Source organism: Ambystoma mexicanum, chromosome 2p, assembly GCF_040938575.1.
Source record: "Ambystoma mexicanum isolate Mex_15411 chromosome 2p, UKY_AmexF1_1, whole genome shotgun sequence".
NCBI classification, from domain to species: domain Eukaryota; kingdom Metazoa; phylum Chordata; class Amphibia; order Caudata; family Ambystomatidae; genus Ambystoma; species Ambystoma mexicanum.
The window spans coordinates 480,778,711-480,794,106 of record NC_090923.1 but is presented as its reverse complement, the minus strand read 5'-3'; the positions used below and the strand labels follow the sequence as shown (position 1 = coordinate 480,794,106).

The following is a 15,396-nucleotide window of genomic DNA, read 5'->3' as shown; positions in this document are numbered from 1 at the left end:
CTTGATGAACTGGTTGGTTAATGAAGGGGTAAATAGGTTAAAGGTTTATAATTTGTAAACCATACAATCTGTTTGAATAATTAAAAAAAAAAGTGTATTTCTTTGAATAGAAATTGGCACAGAATCAGGTCCTGTGAATAGGTATATGGGAGCAGGTACAAATCAGAGATGCTCAGAGGCATTTGCTGGTTTTCTTTAGTTCAAGTCTTTGTGAATCCACCCTATATGTGTCTAGATAAACAACTGGAGATACCCCGTTTTCCCTGTTACCCATCCAAGCTACGATGATTTTTGTAATTTTTATGGATAAAGATATTGAATGTATAAGCCACTCATTTTCATTTTAAGGTTGGAGAAACAGAATGTCCTTAGAAGGTCTTTGCTTAACATTCCTTGTAGAAGTGTAAGATATACAGGACCCATAATATTGGCATTTTACCAAATTAACCAAAATCTAGAAATAATTATTGTATGTGCATTTTTACCCATTCAACCTATCGGGTACTATGAAAAAGCATTGCTATTTCACACATTTTCAGAAAAACAAATGGCCCTAAGCATTTTATCACAGCTAGAGCAGTGGTTTTTTAAAAACATTTTACTAGTGGTAAGAAAAGTGAATTAAACTGTAATATCACTTACCTAGAAGATCGAAGCTCTTTATATTTAAATCAACAACTACTGGAATTGATCGAAGCTTGGCATTGGTGCAGCTGACAGTGATGTCAGAGATGAAACATCCGAGGGGCAGCGGTGCCGGCACTGCAGGCAATTCATCAGGGGTGGAAATAGGTGGATTTCTGAATACATCGCCTCTTAAAATATCATCTTCATCTGTTTCTTCATCTTCATCCTCCTCTTCTCTTTCCAGTCCCTGTTGTCTTTCTTTCTCCTTGCGTTTGGTCTCCTCTCTTTTTTTATTTTCCTCTTCCTTCCTTTGTTCCTCTTCCTCTCTTTTCTTTCGTTCTTCTTCTTCTATCCTTTGCTGCTCCTCTTCCTCTGCTCTCTTCCTGTTTTCTTCAATGGTTCGCTCCAGCTCCTCTTCTTCCATGCGGCGGGCTTCCAACTCTTTCCTTTCCCTCTCTTGTTTTTCACGTTTCTTTTCCTGTTTCTTCTTCTCCTGGGCCTCTTTTCTCCGGATTGCCTCCTCCTCCTCTTGACGTTCTTCCTCCTCCCTTCTCAAAAGCTCCTCCATTTCTGCCTCTGTCCGCGGGGATGGGAAGATCTCAGCCACACTGGGGTCGTTTGGTTCTGGAGAATCACCAGAAAATTCAGGACTGTCATCCATTGCAAGACCCATCAATACTGAATGTGAAGATGAGGATGGTGGTGACAGCAGTGAGAAATAGAAAGAAAATGGTGGCATGAGGCAAACATATAGTTAGTATAGTCACATTGTTCCCTCCAAGTATTTCCTATTAAATTAGAGACATTTTCTATTAATTATTTCTCAATCCATTGGCTTGATTGATTATGAAGGCAGTCCATCATATGTGCTTATACAGCAAATATGGTACCTTCTGAAATTCGATGGGTCTTGAATACCCTGCAAACCTATAGAGATGGCTGCTTGTGTTATCCCAGCAGGTATACCACATGCTTAACTTTATGGAAAAGCTGAATCGTTGGTGGTGACTTAGAAACAACTGCACAATTCAAACATTGTTGTTGCATGGACTATGTTTAGAAGAATGTTTTCAATTATTCTAATAGGTGTTAATAACCTTTAATATTTGAATGCCAGTTGTGCACTTTAGAGGGAATAATGGTAATGAGGCAATGTTAAAATCCAGTGATCACATACAGTCATAGGCAATCTAGAATGGAAAGTTGTGCTCATTAATCACCATAAGACCTTTGGAAGTAGATGAGACAAAAGACCATTTGTAAAATGTATTATGACACTTTAATAACGGATCTTTAGAACATGTTTACAACCATAAAAATCCTCTTATATTGTAATACATGTAATACCTTAGAGGTTATAACACAGTTACAGATATGACATGTTGTGCCAGCAAATTATTGATGAGATGTTTGTCTGAAATTTATTGGAATAAAAGATTCATAACCAGCACACAACAAACCTATTTTAGATGTCTGACGCAATGCTGTTTAGATGTTAGACCAGAATGAATACCTACCCTGAAGGCACATGTATGGACTTCATAGACATGGATGTTCTAAGACCTAGAACGGCTGAGCTTATGCACCCTGGCACAGCCACTTGCCAACACTGCAACACATCCACATTCAGGCAGTGTTGAAGGGGTCTGCTCAAAGTAGTCATGGAGATGTGGGAAGTGTCGATCTACCTACATTGGGAGCAGAAGAGACAGTCCACCACTACTGGACTGGAGGTAGAGCGAAATCAGATGTTCAGACAGGAGTCCGGAGAAATCAGGTGCACCCCCCCCCCCCCCGATCAGAAGGAGGGAGGGTCAGGCGAGTTCATATTTTCTCAGAGAAGGCACAATAGACCACGTAATGCCCTGAGGCGAGTGAAAGAACAGTAAATAACCCTATTTTTACTAAGGTATTGAAAAATAAAACTCTAGTTTGGGATATAGCACAACCCAAAGGAAAGTTGAGTCAGAAGAAAGGATACCTTGAATATAGTGAACAGGGCTTTACCCCCGTTACCATGTTCTTATTTGTTAAAAACTTGTGTTATTGATGTAAGACGATTCATTTACACATCACTTTGCTTTAACAGTTTACCCTCTTTTGGTTACATAGGTGCCTGGCAGGGTATTAATCACAAGGAAATACTCTGTTGCCTGTGTGGTCTGGTTGTTGAGACTAGCAGACACGTACTTGCAACAGGAAAAATATGGATACGTGAAATTTGTACATGACTTTCAGGGCTTTTCATCCGATCAATTTTGGAAGACGGTACAAGGTGGGTATCATTGGTGAGCACTACTGCGGCCTATTAGATCTGGAGGGAGGTCATTAATATTGTAGATGGAAAATGAGTTTTTGAATTATTATATTTATTTCATTGAAAATCAATTATATTGTTATGATGGCTATAGGATGGAATTTACTTAGTCATGATGTTTTATTTTAAGGGACATGAATTTCGATTCTATGTGAACTATTATTGAATTATTGATTCTGCATTTTTTCTTTCTTCTCTTTTTTACTGATTTAAATATAGTGCCGAAGGTTTTGTATTTAACCATAATGCACTTAATACAATAAAAATTAAAAAAGTAAGTAGCATGCAAATTACTTAGAGTGTGGTTGTTAAAGAAGATACCAGGTCATAAACTGTCAGCTGGCCAGTGTAGGCCGCGTACAGAACTGCTGTGGAACGGGGAGGTAGGAGAGATGTGTGAGAACAGGCAAGACCAAGTCGTGCACCATCAGAGACTAGAGAGCAAGAGGGACTATTTTATTAACTGTTATGCAATAGGAAGGGGAGACTAGGTACTTCACTCTGATAATCAGCTTCATAGTTCAGGTACTTTACAGCTGTTTGGATTTGGAGATTTGAAGGAAAGCAATGGGCAACTATTCAATCACCCCTGATTTTTGGCAGCAATTGAATTATCACTGCTTTTATTGCACCGCCAAATCTGTGTTTGGCCTTGAAGTGAAGGATTTACCTCAAGCAATAAGTCGGATGCAAATATTCCACTTTATGACCAGAACACAGTGAATCTAAATTGCAGGATTAGGACTCACAGTAATCCTGACTTAAAATCCTTTGGATACCTAAGGACTCTACAAATGGGGATTGACAGTGCCATACTACCAATCATAATCCTGTGGTAATGCTGCGGTACCAAGTGGCTTTAACAGTGACTGTTTTAACAGTTTTAGTGGTAATCCTGCAGATTTACCAGTGAATTGCCATCATATACATAATGAGATTCAATGTATTTTTAAGCAAAAGGGGAGAACATATTTTAAATCATGGTGAAAGTTTTAGAGTAACAGATTAATAGATTTCTGCAGGGCAACTGAAGTTTTAATTTTTCAGAGCAGATTACCGGGTTTTTCAAGCCAAAATTGCATTATTCTGGCCACACATCAAACAGGCATCACTTTGTGGCCAGGTTAACATATATTTTAGGTTCAGCTTCATGGCAGTTCAAGGTCAGATTTAAGATCATGTTGGGGCCAGGTTTATGCCCCACTGCGGCTATATTGAGGTCCCATTTAGCGTTGACGGGGATAATTTGAGGACAGCCAGACAGTTAATATTTTGGCAACTGTTTTATGCATATTCGGAGACAGATTTACCACACTGTTTCCAGAGTTGGGATGTCTTTTGAGTCTTTTGATTAGCATTCTTCTGAAATGTGGTGGTTATGTATTGTGTTAGGCGGGTTGATGTGATATGCATTGGGGCTATTATGCGGTGCAATAGACGTGAGCGGGAACAGAGGCATCCAGGAGCAGGAGGGCTAGGCAGATAAAAGGCTGCCCATATTAAAACTGGCTATACCCATGGTTGTTAGTAGCATGGGATTCTTATGTTTCTCGCTTTTGCACTTCCAGTTACTGTAGAGCAAACTAGATAACATGCTTTGGTGCTTTTTCCCCACAACATATATGTGCACTCGCTTTTCCAGCCAAGTGCATGATATGTCGACTTTTCACAGTATTGGGAATAGGCATGCTCGCTATTCCTCAAAAGAGACTTGTGTGCAAATCTTTTGAAACTGCGCTCAAATCTCTACAAATCTCTTTGCTACACTCAAACCCAAATGGAAGTTAGAAACAGCTGGGGATAGTTAAGGTGATTCGAAGGTCCCAAAAGCCCAGTGAATGACAGACGTGCTTCAGACATCCGTGGGCTAACTATTGATTACAGACGAAGGACTCCGTTTTTCCCCCCTCTGAAGTCGATAACATGGAGCAGCACTGAGCTGGAAAATATTTCCTAAAATTTCCAAAAGCAAGACTTTCACCCTATATTTTTGCAGAGCAAACAAGACATATCATTGCTTGAGGCACAATCAGATGAGTTATTGCCAAGCTGAGTGCTGCTCACTTTGTGGTCTTCAGAAGGTTGAATGGCAAAGAAACAACCTGGTTGCTCGCCTCAGCAACATTATTTCTCAACTGAGTGTTAATAATTGTTTTACTTCAGAAGTGTGAAAGGCTAAGTCACCCTTCCATGTGTGTGAACCTGCCATCTGGGGGTTGTGAACAGATGCCTGAAGTCGGTCTCATAATCCACACAGCTGTTTTACCAACAGTTATAGGTATGAAGGAGATATCGATGTAACACAACGCAATTTATCCTTCCTTCCTTTTACTCTATTATAAAAAAGCTTAGTGGGCGAGGATATTTAAGTCTTCTGAGCTTCGCGGCATGTATACCTCTGTTGAAAAGTTGTGCTCACTGATTATTTGTGCTGATTGTCACAATACTCCTAAATACTTCCTCTCCCTCACAAAGATGTCGCCCAGGACCAGGCATAGAATGCAGACATGATGCTGTTTCCCCAAATAAATGGCCCCCACAAAATTCCGAGCCTCGAGCAATTCTAAAGGAAAATTCATGATGTATCCTTCTTAAACAGTGACATACATGCATTGATATGCAGATGTAGATCATGTTAAGAACAAGTGACAGAGAGAAAGGTGGTCACATGGGGGAAACACGGCCTAATGCCCAGTGGCTTCGATTGCTAATGTGTATGCAAACTACTGTCACTCAAGGTTGGCTTGGATTTAAGAAGAGTGGCAGTTTATTTGTGCAGTTCTACTTAACATTGTACATTACATTCATCAATATTTATGCTGGAACAACCAATCATATCTATTGGCGACACAGAAAGAATATTAGTGCATTCACAGGTGAGACATACTAGATACACATTTAAAGGACAGCTGAATAATAAACATTATTTTACACTGCCCTAAACTACACTTTATGCATACCTTCTGCACATTGCTTTCGAATGTTCGTAGTCTAGCATTAAAACAATATGACATATGTGCAAATAAGCTTCCAATTAAACAATCATGACAAAAAGAGCAGGATGGCATCGACACACACTCACCTGCATGAGATGAGCCCGACTGTTCTATTGGCACACATGATGACCGCACTATATAGAATGTAAGAGGCACATGTGTTTGTATGAAAAGAGGACTAGCTTGGACATTTTGAGTACGTGCTGCACACTGGCACTTGAGTTGAAAAGTCATGTATCCAGGCAATTGAGTTCTTATGCCACTGATGGTGAAACTATGAAGTGTACTCAGCACTGAGGAATCTGAACGACGTTGACTCAGAGCGACACTCAGTATCAATGGCCCTCATTCCGAGGTTGGTGGTAGTCATGGCACTATTTGCGCCATGACTGCCACCAATAACGGTTCCGGCACCTGTATAGTTCAATGGGGACTTACCGGTGTAGTCCGACCTTTGCGGGACCGGTAAGTCCCCATTGAAAATGCCATTCTCCATTCCCATTTGAGGCCCGATAGGGCTCAATGGGAATGGGGAGGGTGCTAATAACCGGCTCGCGACTTGCGAGCCCGTTATTAGCGCGTTGGTCCCTTAACGGGTCCCGTCCAGAACGGCTGGTTAGACCTACCGTTCCTGGTGGGACCCGCTAAGGGACCTTGTTGTAGGGTGGTAAGGTATTACCGGCACCGGTCTCCTTACCGGTGCCCGGTACCCCTTACCGCCCAACTTCGAATGAGGCCCAATGTCTTTAGTAATTTAAATTCAGGAATGTAATATATGACACAAGCTAAAACGTCTTCAGCATCTGATCTTCGGCACAGCTACATGGAAAGGAGATTAACATTAAATAGATGTTAATCGATCATTTACACTACCAAGATACACACTCCTTTATAACAGGATTTAACTCAAGGGACCTCAACTTAAAATGTTGATCCAGATGTCGATAATAAGGGAAGTGTTTTCAGAGAATCCATACTACGTTTTTGATGCAGGAGTTTCACCCAAAATTCAAGTCTTAATACTTTTTTTGGGCTAACGGAAAGTATTATTTTGAGATATCGAAGGAGTTTAAATTTCAAATAAACGAAACAGGCAACCAGGCATACGTTAAATGTTTTGCAAAATGCTGTCATGATCAGTTTTGTAGGAGTTTATGGGGAGGTAAACATAGTATCATCCTAGAGCTTACATGTATGCACTTTGTGAGTCTTCATATTTTTCATTACACTAGCCCCATTAGCTTCATATCAGGAAAAAGAAAGAAAGACATTTAAGCACTGAAGGAATGATAAAGTGTTCCTGGCGATTGAAAATGAGTGGTGGGCTAATCTTACATCCCACCACCTTGATTGTGCAAAGTTCCTAACTTCTCAGAAATGTAAAGTTTCTGAGCTTGTGGTTTTTTAACACTGATCATTCATTTGGTGGATTTCTTACCAATTTCCGATGTAGCTTAAAATCATTGCATACATGTATGTGCATGAAGAAGTTCACAACTATGGTGTTGTGCTGTAGAATTGTGAAGCATAACTCAATTACAAATTGTATTACTTGCTAAATTCCATTTGGCGGAACAAACAAATGTGCAAACTGTATAACTGGCTGAAGAACATCTAGTGAAAACAAAAGATGAAAAGCTATATTAGTTGAAGTTTATTCACACAAAGTGACAATGTGTTACTCTAGGAGCCAGATGTGTATGTGAGTCTTGGTGTGCAGGTACAAGAGGCTGTGTAACTGAAGCCTGCAACAGCAGCAGAAGGTGGTGGCAAGTGAGAGAAAGTTAAATTTGAAAATCTGTGTCTCATTTAACGTTTAACTTCAAAACTCTGAAAACTAAACTCTAACCTAACTCCAAACTCTGAAAAGTAAACTCTAAAGTTGTGTTTATTTTTAATAATAAAAATGTTCCTCTTTAGACGTTTACCATGTCATGCTCTTTAGCTACCAGGAACCACTATACCAGCGTCACAATGTCTAGGGGCGGGGTGGCAAGATGTATGGCTGACGTGGGGCCTACATCATGTTGTCTACTCAGCTTTAATAATGATGCTTTAGAGCCTAATCTTCCATATCTCAAGTCTTACATGTTCCATTTGTCTGGTTAGTCACATTACATTTAATTATATTCTAATTATATTAGGTGAAATAATATGACTCGGGGTAAAGTGAAATGTGAATTCCAAAATTGGGTATATAACAACGTATCTAAATGAAGCACATACTGAACATAGTTGTCCAAACAAGATTACATGAGTTCTGAAATCTTTCTATCGGAGGAAGACATACACTCAACCTCATGGAGTTGGTCTTCTTTTGTTGTTCTGTGTGATTTATGTAGTCTGGGTGAATCTGATTATCTGACAAATCAAGCATTTCCAAATAAGTAAGTGATCAATATGCAACTAACATTTTGGGAGAAGGAATAACTATCAGTTCATGGTTTAATCAACATAGGTGTTAAAATGTGTACTGTGTTTCTAATACCCCTGTCTTTCTATGGCAGAGGTCTGCAGAAAACACAATTAGCCAAAATGGATGATGATGTCATCCTATGCACTGTAGACATCTGAAGCAGCAGCAGGAGGCACATGAACAAAATCTTCCAGAGGTGCTTGGGCCAAACCATCCTCACCTTGAACAGTATATATTCTAGGTAGGACATGCTGGTTCATCTTTAACATCATTAGGATTCCTACTTTTTTGGCTGACAGACTTATTCTTTTCTTCGATGAAGTCCTCCACTGCACTAAAAAGATATTCAGAGTTGATACTGGCAACGAGGCACACTAGATATCTGATTGCTAGTCTGCTTAGTGTTGGTGACTACTCTATTTTGCTGCACTAATAAAGTAGAGGTTCATCATGTTTGGTCAGCAGCTCATTATCTACATGATACTACTCCAGCATTTCATCTGCTGTCCTTCTCGACTGAACAAGTGTTTTGGTGGATGTGTCTTAAATCCATATGTAGCTATTCCTTTCCAAATATGTGGTCACTGTAGAAGAAAACAAATGTGAACGTGTGCTTCCTTGCGTAATGGTAACAGATGGAGGACTCATTGGAGAACCCAGTGATAACCACTGATTTGGGAATGGGGTAGCAGGGCTGAGCTGGTGCCATTGGAACTGCTTTATGTGGGGATGGAAGAAGAGGACACAGTTCAGAATCCCTGTCTCGTGCTTTGTTATATTACCTTCCCAAAAAAAAGCAAACAATCAAAGTAAGTAGCGTGGGTTTAAAATGGTGTAACATAGGAACTACTTAAAGTGAACTGTGCCTCTGTTGATCATAGTATTTGTTTCAAATTGTTGATGCATGCCTAATAATAGGATCAGCTCTTTAAAATCCTCTTCTTTCCTAATATCCTGCCCTATGGTCTCAATCTGGTTTTGAGCACATGAGCCAGAGGGATTACATCACTGATTGCTATGTGATAATTGCTGAAAGCTTGTGTATCATAGCCAAAATGAGCTGCAAGTACTGTTTCATTGCTTGCAAGTCAAACGTATGAATGACACTGCTTCACCATTGTGTTGCATCACGTGCTCATTGATGATTTTGTGCTGTCCAAAGAACGTTTGAGGCATATATAGTGTTACATTTAATTGGTTGTAAACCTCTTTTATAAGGTTTAGCTGTAAGGCAGTTTGTGTTTTCAGTCTTCTCAGCATCTTCTTGCCTTGGACAGAATGATGCGATGGCCACAATCTATATGACATATGTCTATTAATTTGGCAATCTCTGTATCTTTTTCCATGAAGTCCCATCTGCCACTGTACATATGCTGTTGCTACCATTTTTTGCTGATAAAGCAAACAGCCAATCCTTTTGGTTAGAACTATCACACAACCTTTGATTTTAATATTGGCAGGATGTGTGTTGCAGTACGTGCCTCCTGCATAGCAAGCATTAAAAGTGTTGCTTGCTGCCACTGTCTTGCAGTGTTGCAGTTGAGGCAGTGGTGATTGAGCAGCCAGTGTGTAGTTCCTTAAAATAAGCCCAATGTTCAGAGATGCCCAAGTACTCTGTGATCTGCCCATTGGTCCACGCGTCCATTGTCACGTGAATGGTATGCACGGCTGACTCCCTCAGTGCATTTTTGATGCTAAATGTCTTCTGGGAAGGTCAGCCATTGCAAGTGGGGAAAGTATGTGCATGTGGGTACCTAATCATTTTTGACAAATGGGTTTGACAAATTCATGTAATCCTTCGGTGCCCACCAAAGAACAGCGAAGGAGTTGTCATCATTGTGGCCAGATTGCCCTTGTAAAAATGGCTCAAGAGATGGTTTTCTGTGGTACTTTTTAGACTCGATGAAGGCAGTCTTGGTGCTGGTTTGTTTAAGACTGGACTGTGAAAGTGTGCTTTCAGAAATGCCAACAAAGGTGCCCAGCACATTAAAATATGAGCATGAATGAGCAAGCCAACATTCGATGAGCCACTCGGGGGAGTAAAATGGGCGTGGTGCTTGATGCTCTACTCACAACTTGAAGATGTGTTCAGACAACTCCTTCCCCACTATCACCTTCTTCCATAAGCACTGTTCATTCAGAGGTTGCTCCAGGAGCCAACCGACCTTTGCGTTTTTTCTGATGAGCATATAGTTCCACTCAATCATTGTTTTCCAAGTGAATCAACGGTTCCACAGTGCATTCATATCTGTTGCTTTTGCAGAGTGTGCCGATTGCAATATGGCCTCTGTTCTGACCAATAGCCCTTGATTTTAGGATTTTTCATAATGGCATAGTCAGCGACAGAATTTCCAAAAGGGTTGCTATACTGATGCCTGTTGCTGCCACTGTGCTTCCAATTGTTCTTCTACTACAACCTGGTTTACTTTCTTTTTCTTGGGAAAGAATGGCCTAGATGCTGTTTGCATTGTGTTATCGTTCTATTGCTCTTGCATTTACATATCCAGGGCTAACAGTAGCACTGCTATCCTCATCACTAGAGTACATCAGCTTTTCCTGCATCTATCTTTTATCAGGGCCTGGAGGGGTTCATAGCGGGTCACTGGCATGATCCTCATCACCTGAAAGGAGCAATGATGAAGAATGGTTGCCCTTGGTGTTTTCCTCACTTTCTGGTTAGTTCCCACCTTATGAAAAAATAGCCTTGATGGCAACTACAGTTGTAGATTTTTGTCTTCTTTTCTAGTGCTTCCCCCTCCTCCTGAGACTGTATCTCATCACGGAAGATTGTCTTACCCCCACAAACTGGATGCTATCTTAGGCTCAGGGTCAGCAATCCTTCCTTGGTCTGAAACTAGTGGATGGACCAAATACACCAGATGGTGGCTGCTGTGGTAGCCTTTTTCTAAAGATCTGTGGTGTTTTGATGCTAGAATGAGCAACGTGCTTGCTTTTATGAAGGTGGGCACTTTCTTGCATTTCCAGCTCCCTGCTTTGTGGCATTTTGTGAGTTACCTTTTCAGGAAATGTATTATGTTGGTTGGCTGATTGCTCTACGTGCACGGATAAGAAAAGAAATAAGTATTTGTGCACTGTGCATGCAATACATTCACTTGTTTGCATTTGTAGCATAGGGGTGTGTTAGAAAAATTATAACATTCAGGAACATATAATATTCATAATGTAAATGTGGCAAAAACAAATGTTGCATAAAAGCCAAAATCCGACCAATTACTGACTTTACACTGTACACTACTTTAAATTCGAGCAGACATGATAATAATCAGAAGAATAAAAAAGTAGCAATTTATGCAAAGTACAAATCAGAAATTATAATGATTACGATAAAGGAAAAATTGAAGTAATTCATGAAAAATACAAAAGTGACACAAAAATTAATATTAATCATAAATATAAATATTTAAGATAAATCAAATACATGGTGGCAATTCCTGAAAAATACAATAGTGATATTACCATTAATATTATTAATAAATAACCAGAATCTCTATCCTCTCCAACTGCTTCACTATTTCCTATCCTTCTCCTATCACTAAATCTGGCTGGAGGAAACTTAAGAAGGACAGACTGGGCTCCAACCCAGGCCTTCCTATTGCAGACACCTATGTCACACCTTCCGCCAAAGAGACTATCACTGACATCCTGTTCTTCATCAGCGCAGCTGATCTATGGACTCTCTACATGGTCGGCTTTCTCCTATCAGCTCTTCTCCCATTAATGGTGGCACTCGATGGGAGGTTCGCCTTGACCTCTTTGCCATTTCCTTAGTCATCATTAATGTTTATCTCAATGGCACCATCATGGTTCAGGGTCCTCAACCCAACCTTCTTCTCTTCAACAGGCTCCTCCCTCACCTCTCATTCCGGCCAGGCTCCGTTGCCCCTTGTGCCTTCCTCCTCCTCTGTACAGGTGCCCCTGCCCTGCCTTACTGTCCCTGTTCCCTTGTTGGCTTCGGCTCTTCTGCCATCCTCCACTATCCCCATGGCCCTCTTGCCACCCTCTGGGGGGACCAATGTCCTCTGTGACCCCTCCGAGGAAGTCCCTCAAAGATGGCAAGCTGCTCCACATTGCCACTCTCAACACCTGCTCTGCCGTCAAGAACTCATCAGACATCTGCAACCTTCCCGAACTCATGGATCTTGATGTGCTCACCATCACTGAGACCTGGTTCAAGGATAGCTCCGTCATGAGCTTTGACACACTCCTTCCTGAAGGCTACGAAATCCTCTCTGCTCTCAGGCCTAAAAGAACAGGTGGGGGAGTGGTGCTTATCTTCCCAGAATGGATATCTGTCTCCATCATCCCTTCTCAGGCCTACTCCTCTTTCGAGTGCCAAGTATGCAGACTCTCACTATCCCCAAAATCTTCTCTCATTAGGGCCACCTTCTATCGGCCACCAGGTCAGTCCACTCTCTTCCTCTCTGAATGGGCTGACTTGGTTTCCTCCCTACTCCCCTCTGCTTCACAACTCCTCCTGGTGGGTGATGTTAACATCCATCTGCACTCTCCTGACTCCTCAGGTCCTTTCCGCAACCTCTACGACTCTCTCATCCTTTCTATCCTTCCCTCTGGCCCCACACACACACCACGGGCCACACCTTGGATGCCCTCATCTCTACTGACATCCCTCACTCTATCCAGCTCACTACCTCTCGCTCCTGGACTGACCACTCTCTTCTGTCAACACACCTGAAGCTCTCCTCTCCTCTAACAGTGGTACATCCGGCACAGCCACTTGGCTTCAAAGTCACCAGACCCAGGAAAAAATTGACAGTGGCTGTGTTTGCCTGCTCCTACACTCCTCCACCCACTCCTTCGGCTGACTCCCACCCTGACACAGCCCTCGCTAACCTCAATCTCTTTATCTCCAACACTCATGACATTGTTGCCTCTGTCATGAAGGTCTGACTGAAACCTTCCAAAAAGTGCAACTCTTGGTACGACTCCGACCTGGCTGCCCTTAAACGCAAGTGTAGGGCAGGTGAGCGGACATGGAATGCATCTGGCGAACCACTGGACAAACTGGCCTGCCGCCTCCATCAAAGGTATTATCGACACTGCATCCGCACCAAGAAAAGAGTCTTTAGTCAAGCCCACGTCTACGCGGCATCTAACAACATGGCCAAACTTTTCAAAGTCTGCAACAAACTGGCCAATCCTGCTGCAGCCTCCTCTACTGTCACACCCACCCAGGAACTTTGCTCGGCCTTGGCCGCTCACTTCACCACAAAAGCCCAAGATATCCTCTCCACCCTATCTTCCACACAACAGCATGCACCAACACCTGAGGCTCTCTTGCCCACCCTCTACTCACTATATCTTCTCTTTCGCCCATCACACTTGATGAGGTCACCAGACAAGTCCAATCTATAAAGGCGTCATCCAAACAGGTGGACCCCCGCCCCTCCAAAACCATTAAAGGCAATATTGACTCTCTTGCCCCAGTCTTGGCTGATCTCTGGAATCTCTCCTTTTCCACTGGAGCTTTTCCAATGGCACTGAAGCACTCCCTTGTGCACCCTTTGCTCAAAAAACCCTCTGCCGACCCCTCCATTCCAGTAAACTACTGCCCTATCTCCATCACTCCTTTCTTGGGCAAACTCCTGGAGAAGCTGGCTATCTCTCAGCTGACCCTCCACACTGAATCGTTTGGTTCCTTCCATGACCATCAATCTGGCTTTAGAGCATCCAGAGGCACGGAAACTGCTCTTCTGAACACCCGTGAAGACCTGCTCTCAAATCTTGACACTAATACCCCATCTATCCTCATTCTCCTTGACATCTTCTCTGCCTTCAACCCGGTTAACCACGACATCCTGATCGCACATCTCCGTGACACCCTAGTAATCAGAGATCAGGCTCTGGCGTGGTTAACCTCCTTCCTCTCCGACCACCCATCCCAGGTGGAACTCGGAGCCTTTCACTGGACTACCACTTTCTCAACCTGTGGCGTTCCCCAGAGATCTAACCTATCCCCTGGTTCTTCAAAGTCTAAATGGCTGCCCTGGCACATCTGATTTCCACTTTCACCTCTAACTTCCAGTGTTACGCGGACAACACGCAACCATCTTTCAGGCTACCCTCACCCACCTCCTCCTTCTCGCTCATATCTGACTGTCTGTCCACTATTCAGTCTTGGTGTGCTGCCACTAAGACTGAGATCGTTCACATTGTGACCCCTGCTCCTGCTTTCCCACTTTCGCTCTGGCCGGCCTCCCTTGGCCCTGCGCCCGCTCCTGCTTGCGAAGCTAGAAACCTTGAGGTCATCTTTGACTCCACTCTCTGCTTTGCCTCTCACATCTCAGACATCTCTAAAAAGTCTAACTATCAGCTTCACCTCCTCAGAGGTACTCTACCTTTTCTCACTTTCCCCCAGAGGCTCACTGTCTCCATAACTCTGGTTCTCTCTAGACTTGACTATTGTAACAGCCTCTTCCTCAACCTCCCTTCTTCTGCCCTGCGCCATCTGCAACTCATCCATAACAGAACCGCAAGACTTATGCTTGGCCTCAAGCCCAGGGACTGAATCTCTCTGGTGCTGAAATCCCTTCACTGGCTCCCGTGGCTGCAAGGAACAAATTTAAGACCCTTTGCATTGTTCACAAGGCTTTCCGGAGCCTGGGACCTACCTACCTGCAACGCTGCCTACCTAAATACTGTCCCTCACGAGCCCTCCACTCATCTACCTCCAACCTTTTGCAAGTGAGCCAGTTCTCCAAGCAGAGATTTGGTGGGAGATCCTTATCCGCAGCAGGTGCCTCCCTCTAGAATAGCCTCCTTGCTGCCCTCTGTCTTGATCCAGATCTCCTTAAATTCCAGAAACTCCTCAAGACTTTCCTCTTCTCCTCTTCCTTCTCTCTCCCTCTGCCCTGCTAAACCAGTTCTCTGTTTTTCGCTTCCCTCCCTCCTCTTTCCTTACAGCATGCTGACTGGCCGCGGGGTGTACCTCAGAGACTCACTGGTGTCGGGCATCCTTGACAGTCCTCTCTCACACTTGTCTCAGGGCCCTACACCCCACC

At 42.8% G+C, this 15,396-nt stretch overlaps 1 protein-coding gene across 3 annotated transcripts in view; it reads right to left on the bottom strand.

Moving 5' to 3' along the window:
- Positions 1–15,396, bottom strand: part of ECM2 (extracellular matrix protein 2) — a 436,024-nt gene that overhangs the window by 232,464 nt on the left and 188,164 nt on the right. For 2 of the 3 annotated variants that reach the window (XM_069643868.1, XM_069643867.1), the window contains exon 4: positions 643–1,305. In XM_069643868.1, coding sequence (XP_069499969.1) covers positions 643–1,305 — 663 coding nt within the window. The remainder of the gene's footprint in view (positions 1–642; positions 1,306–15,396) is intronic. The other variant, XM_069643869.1, reaches the window with a different exon arrangement.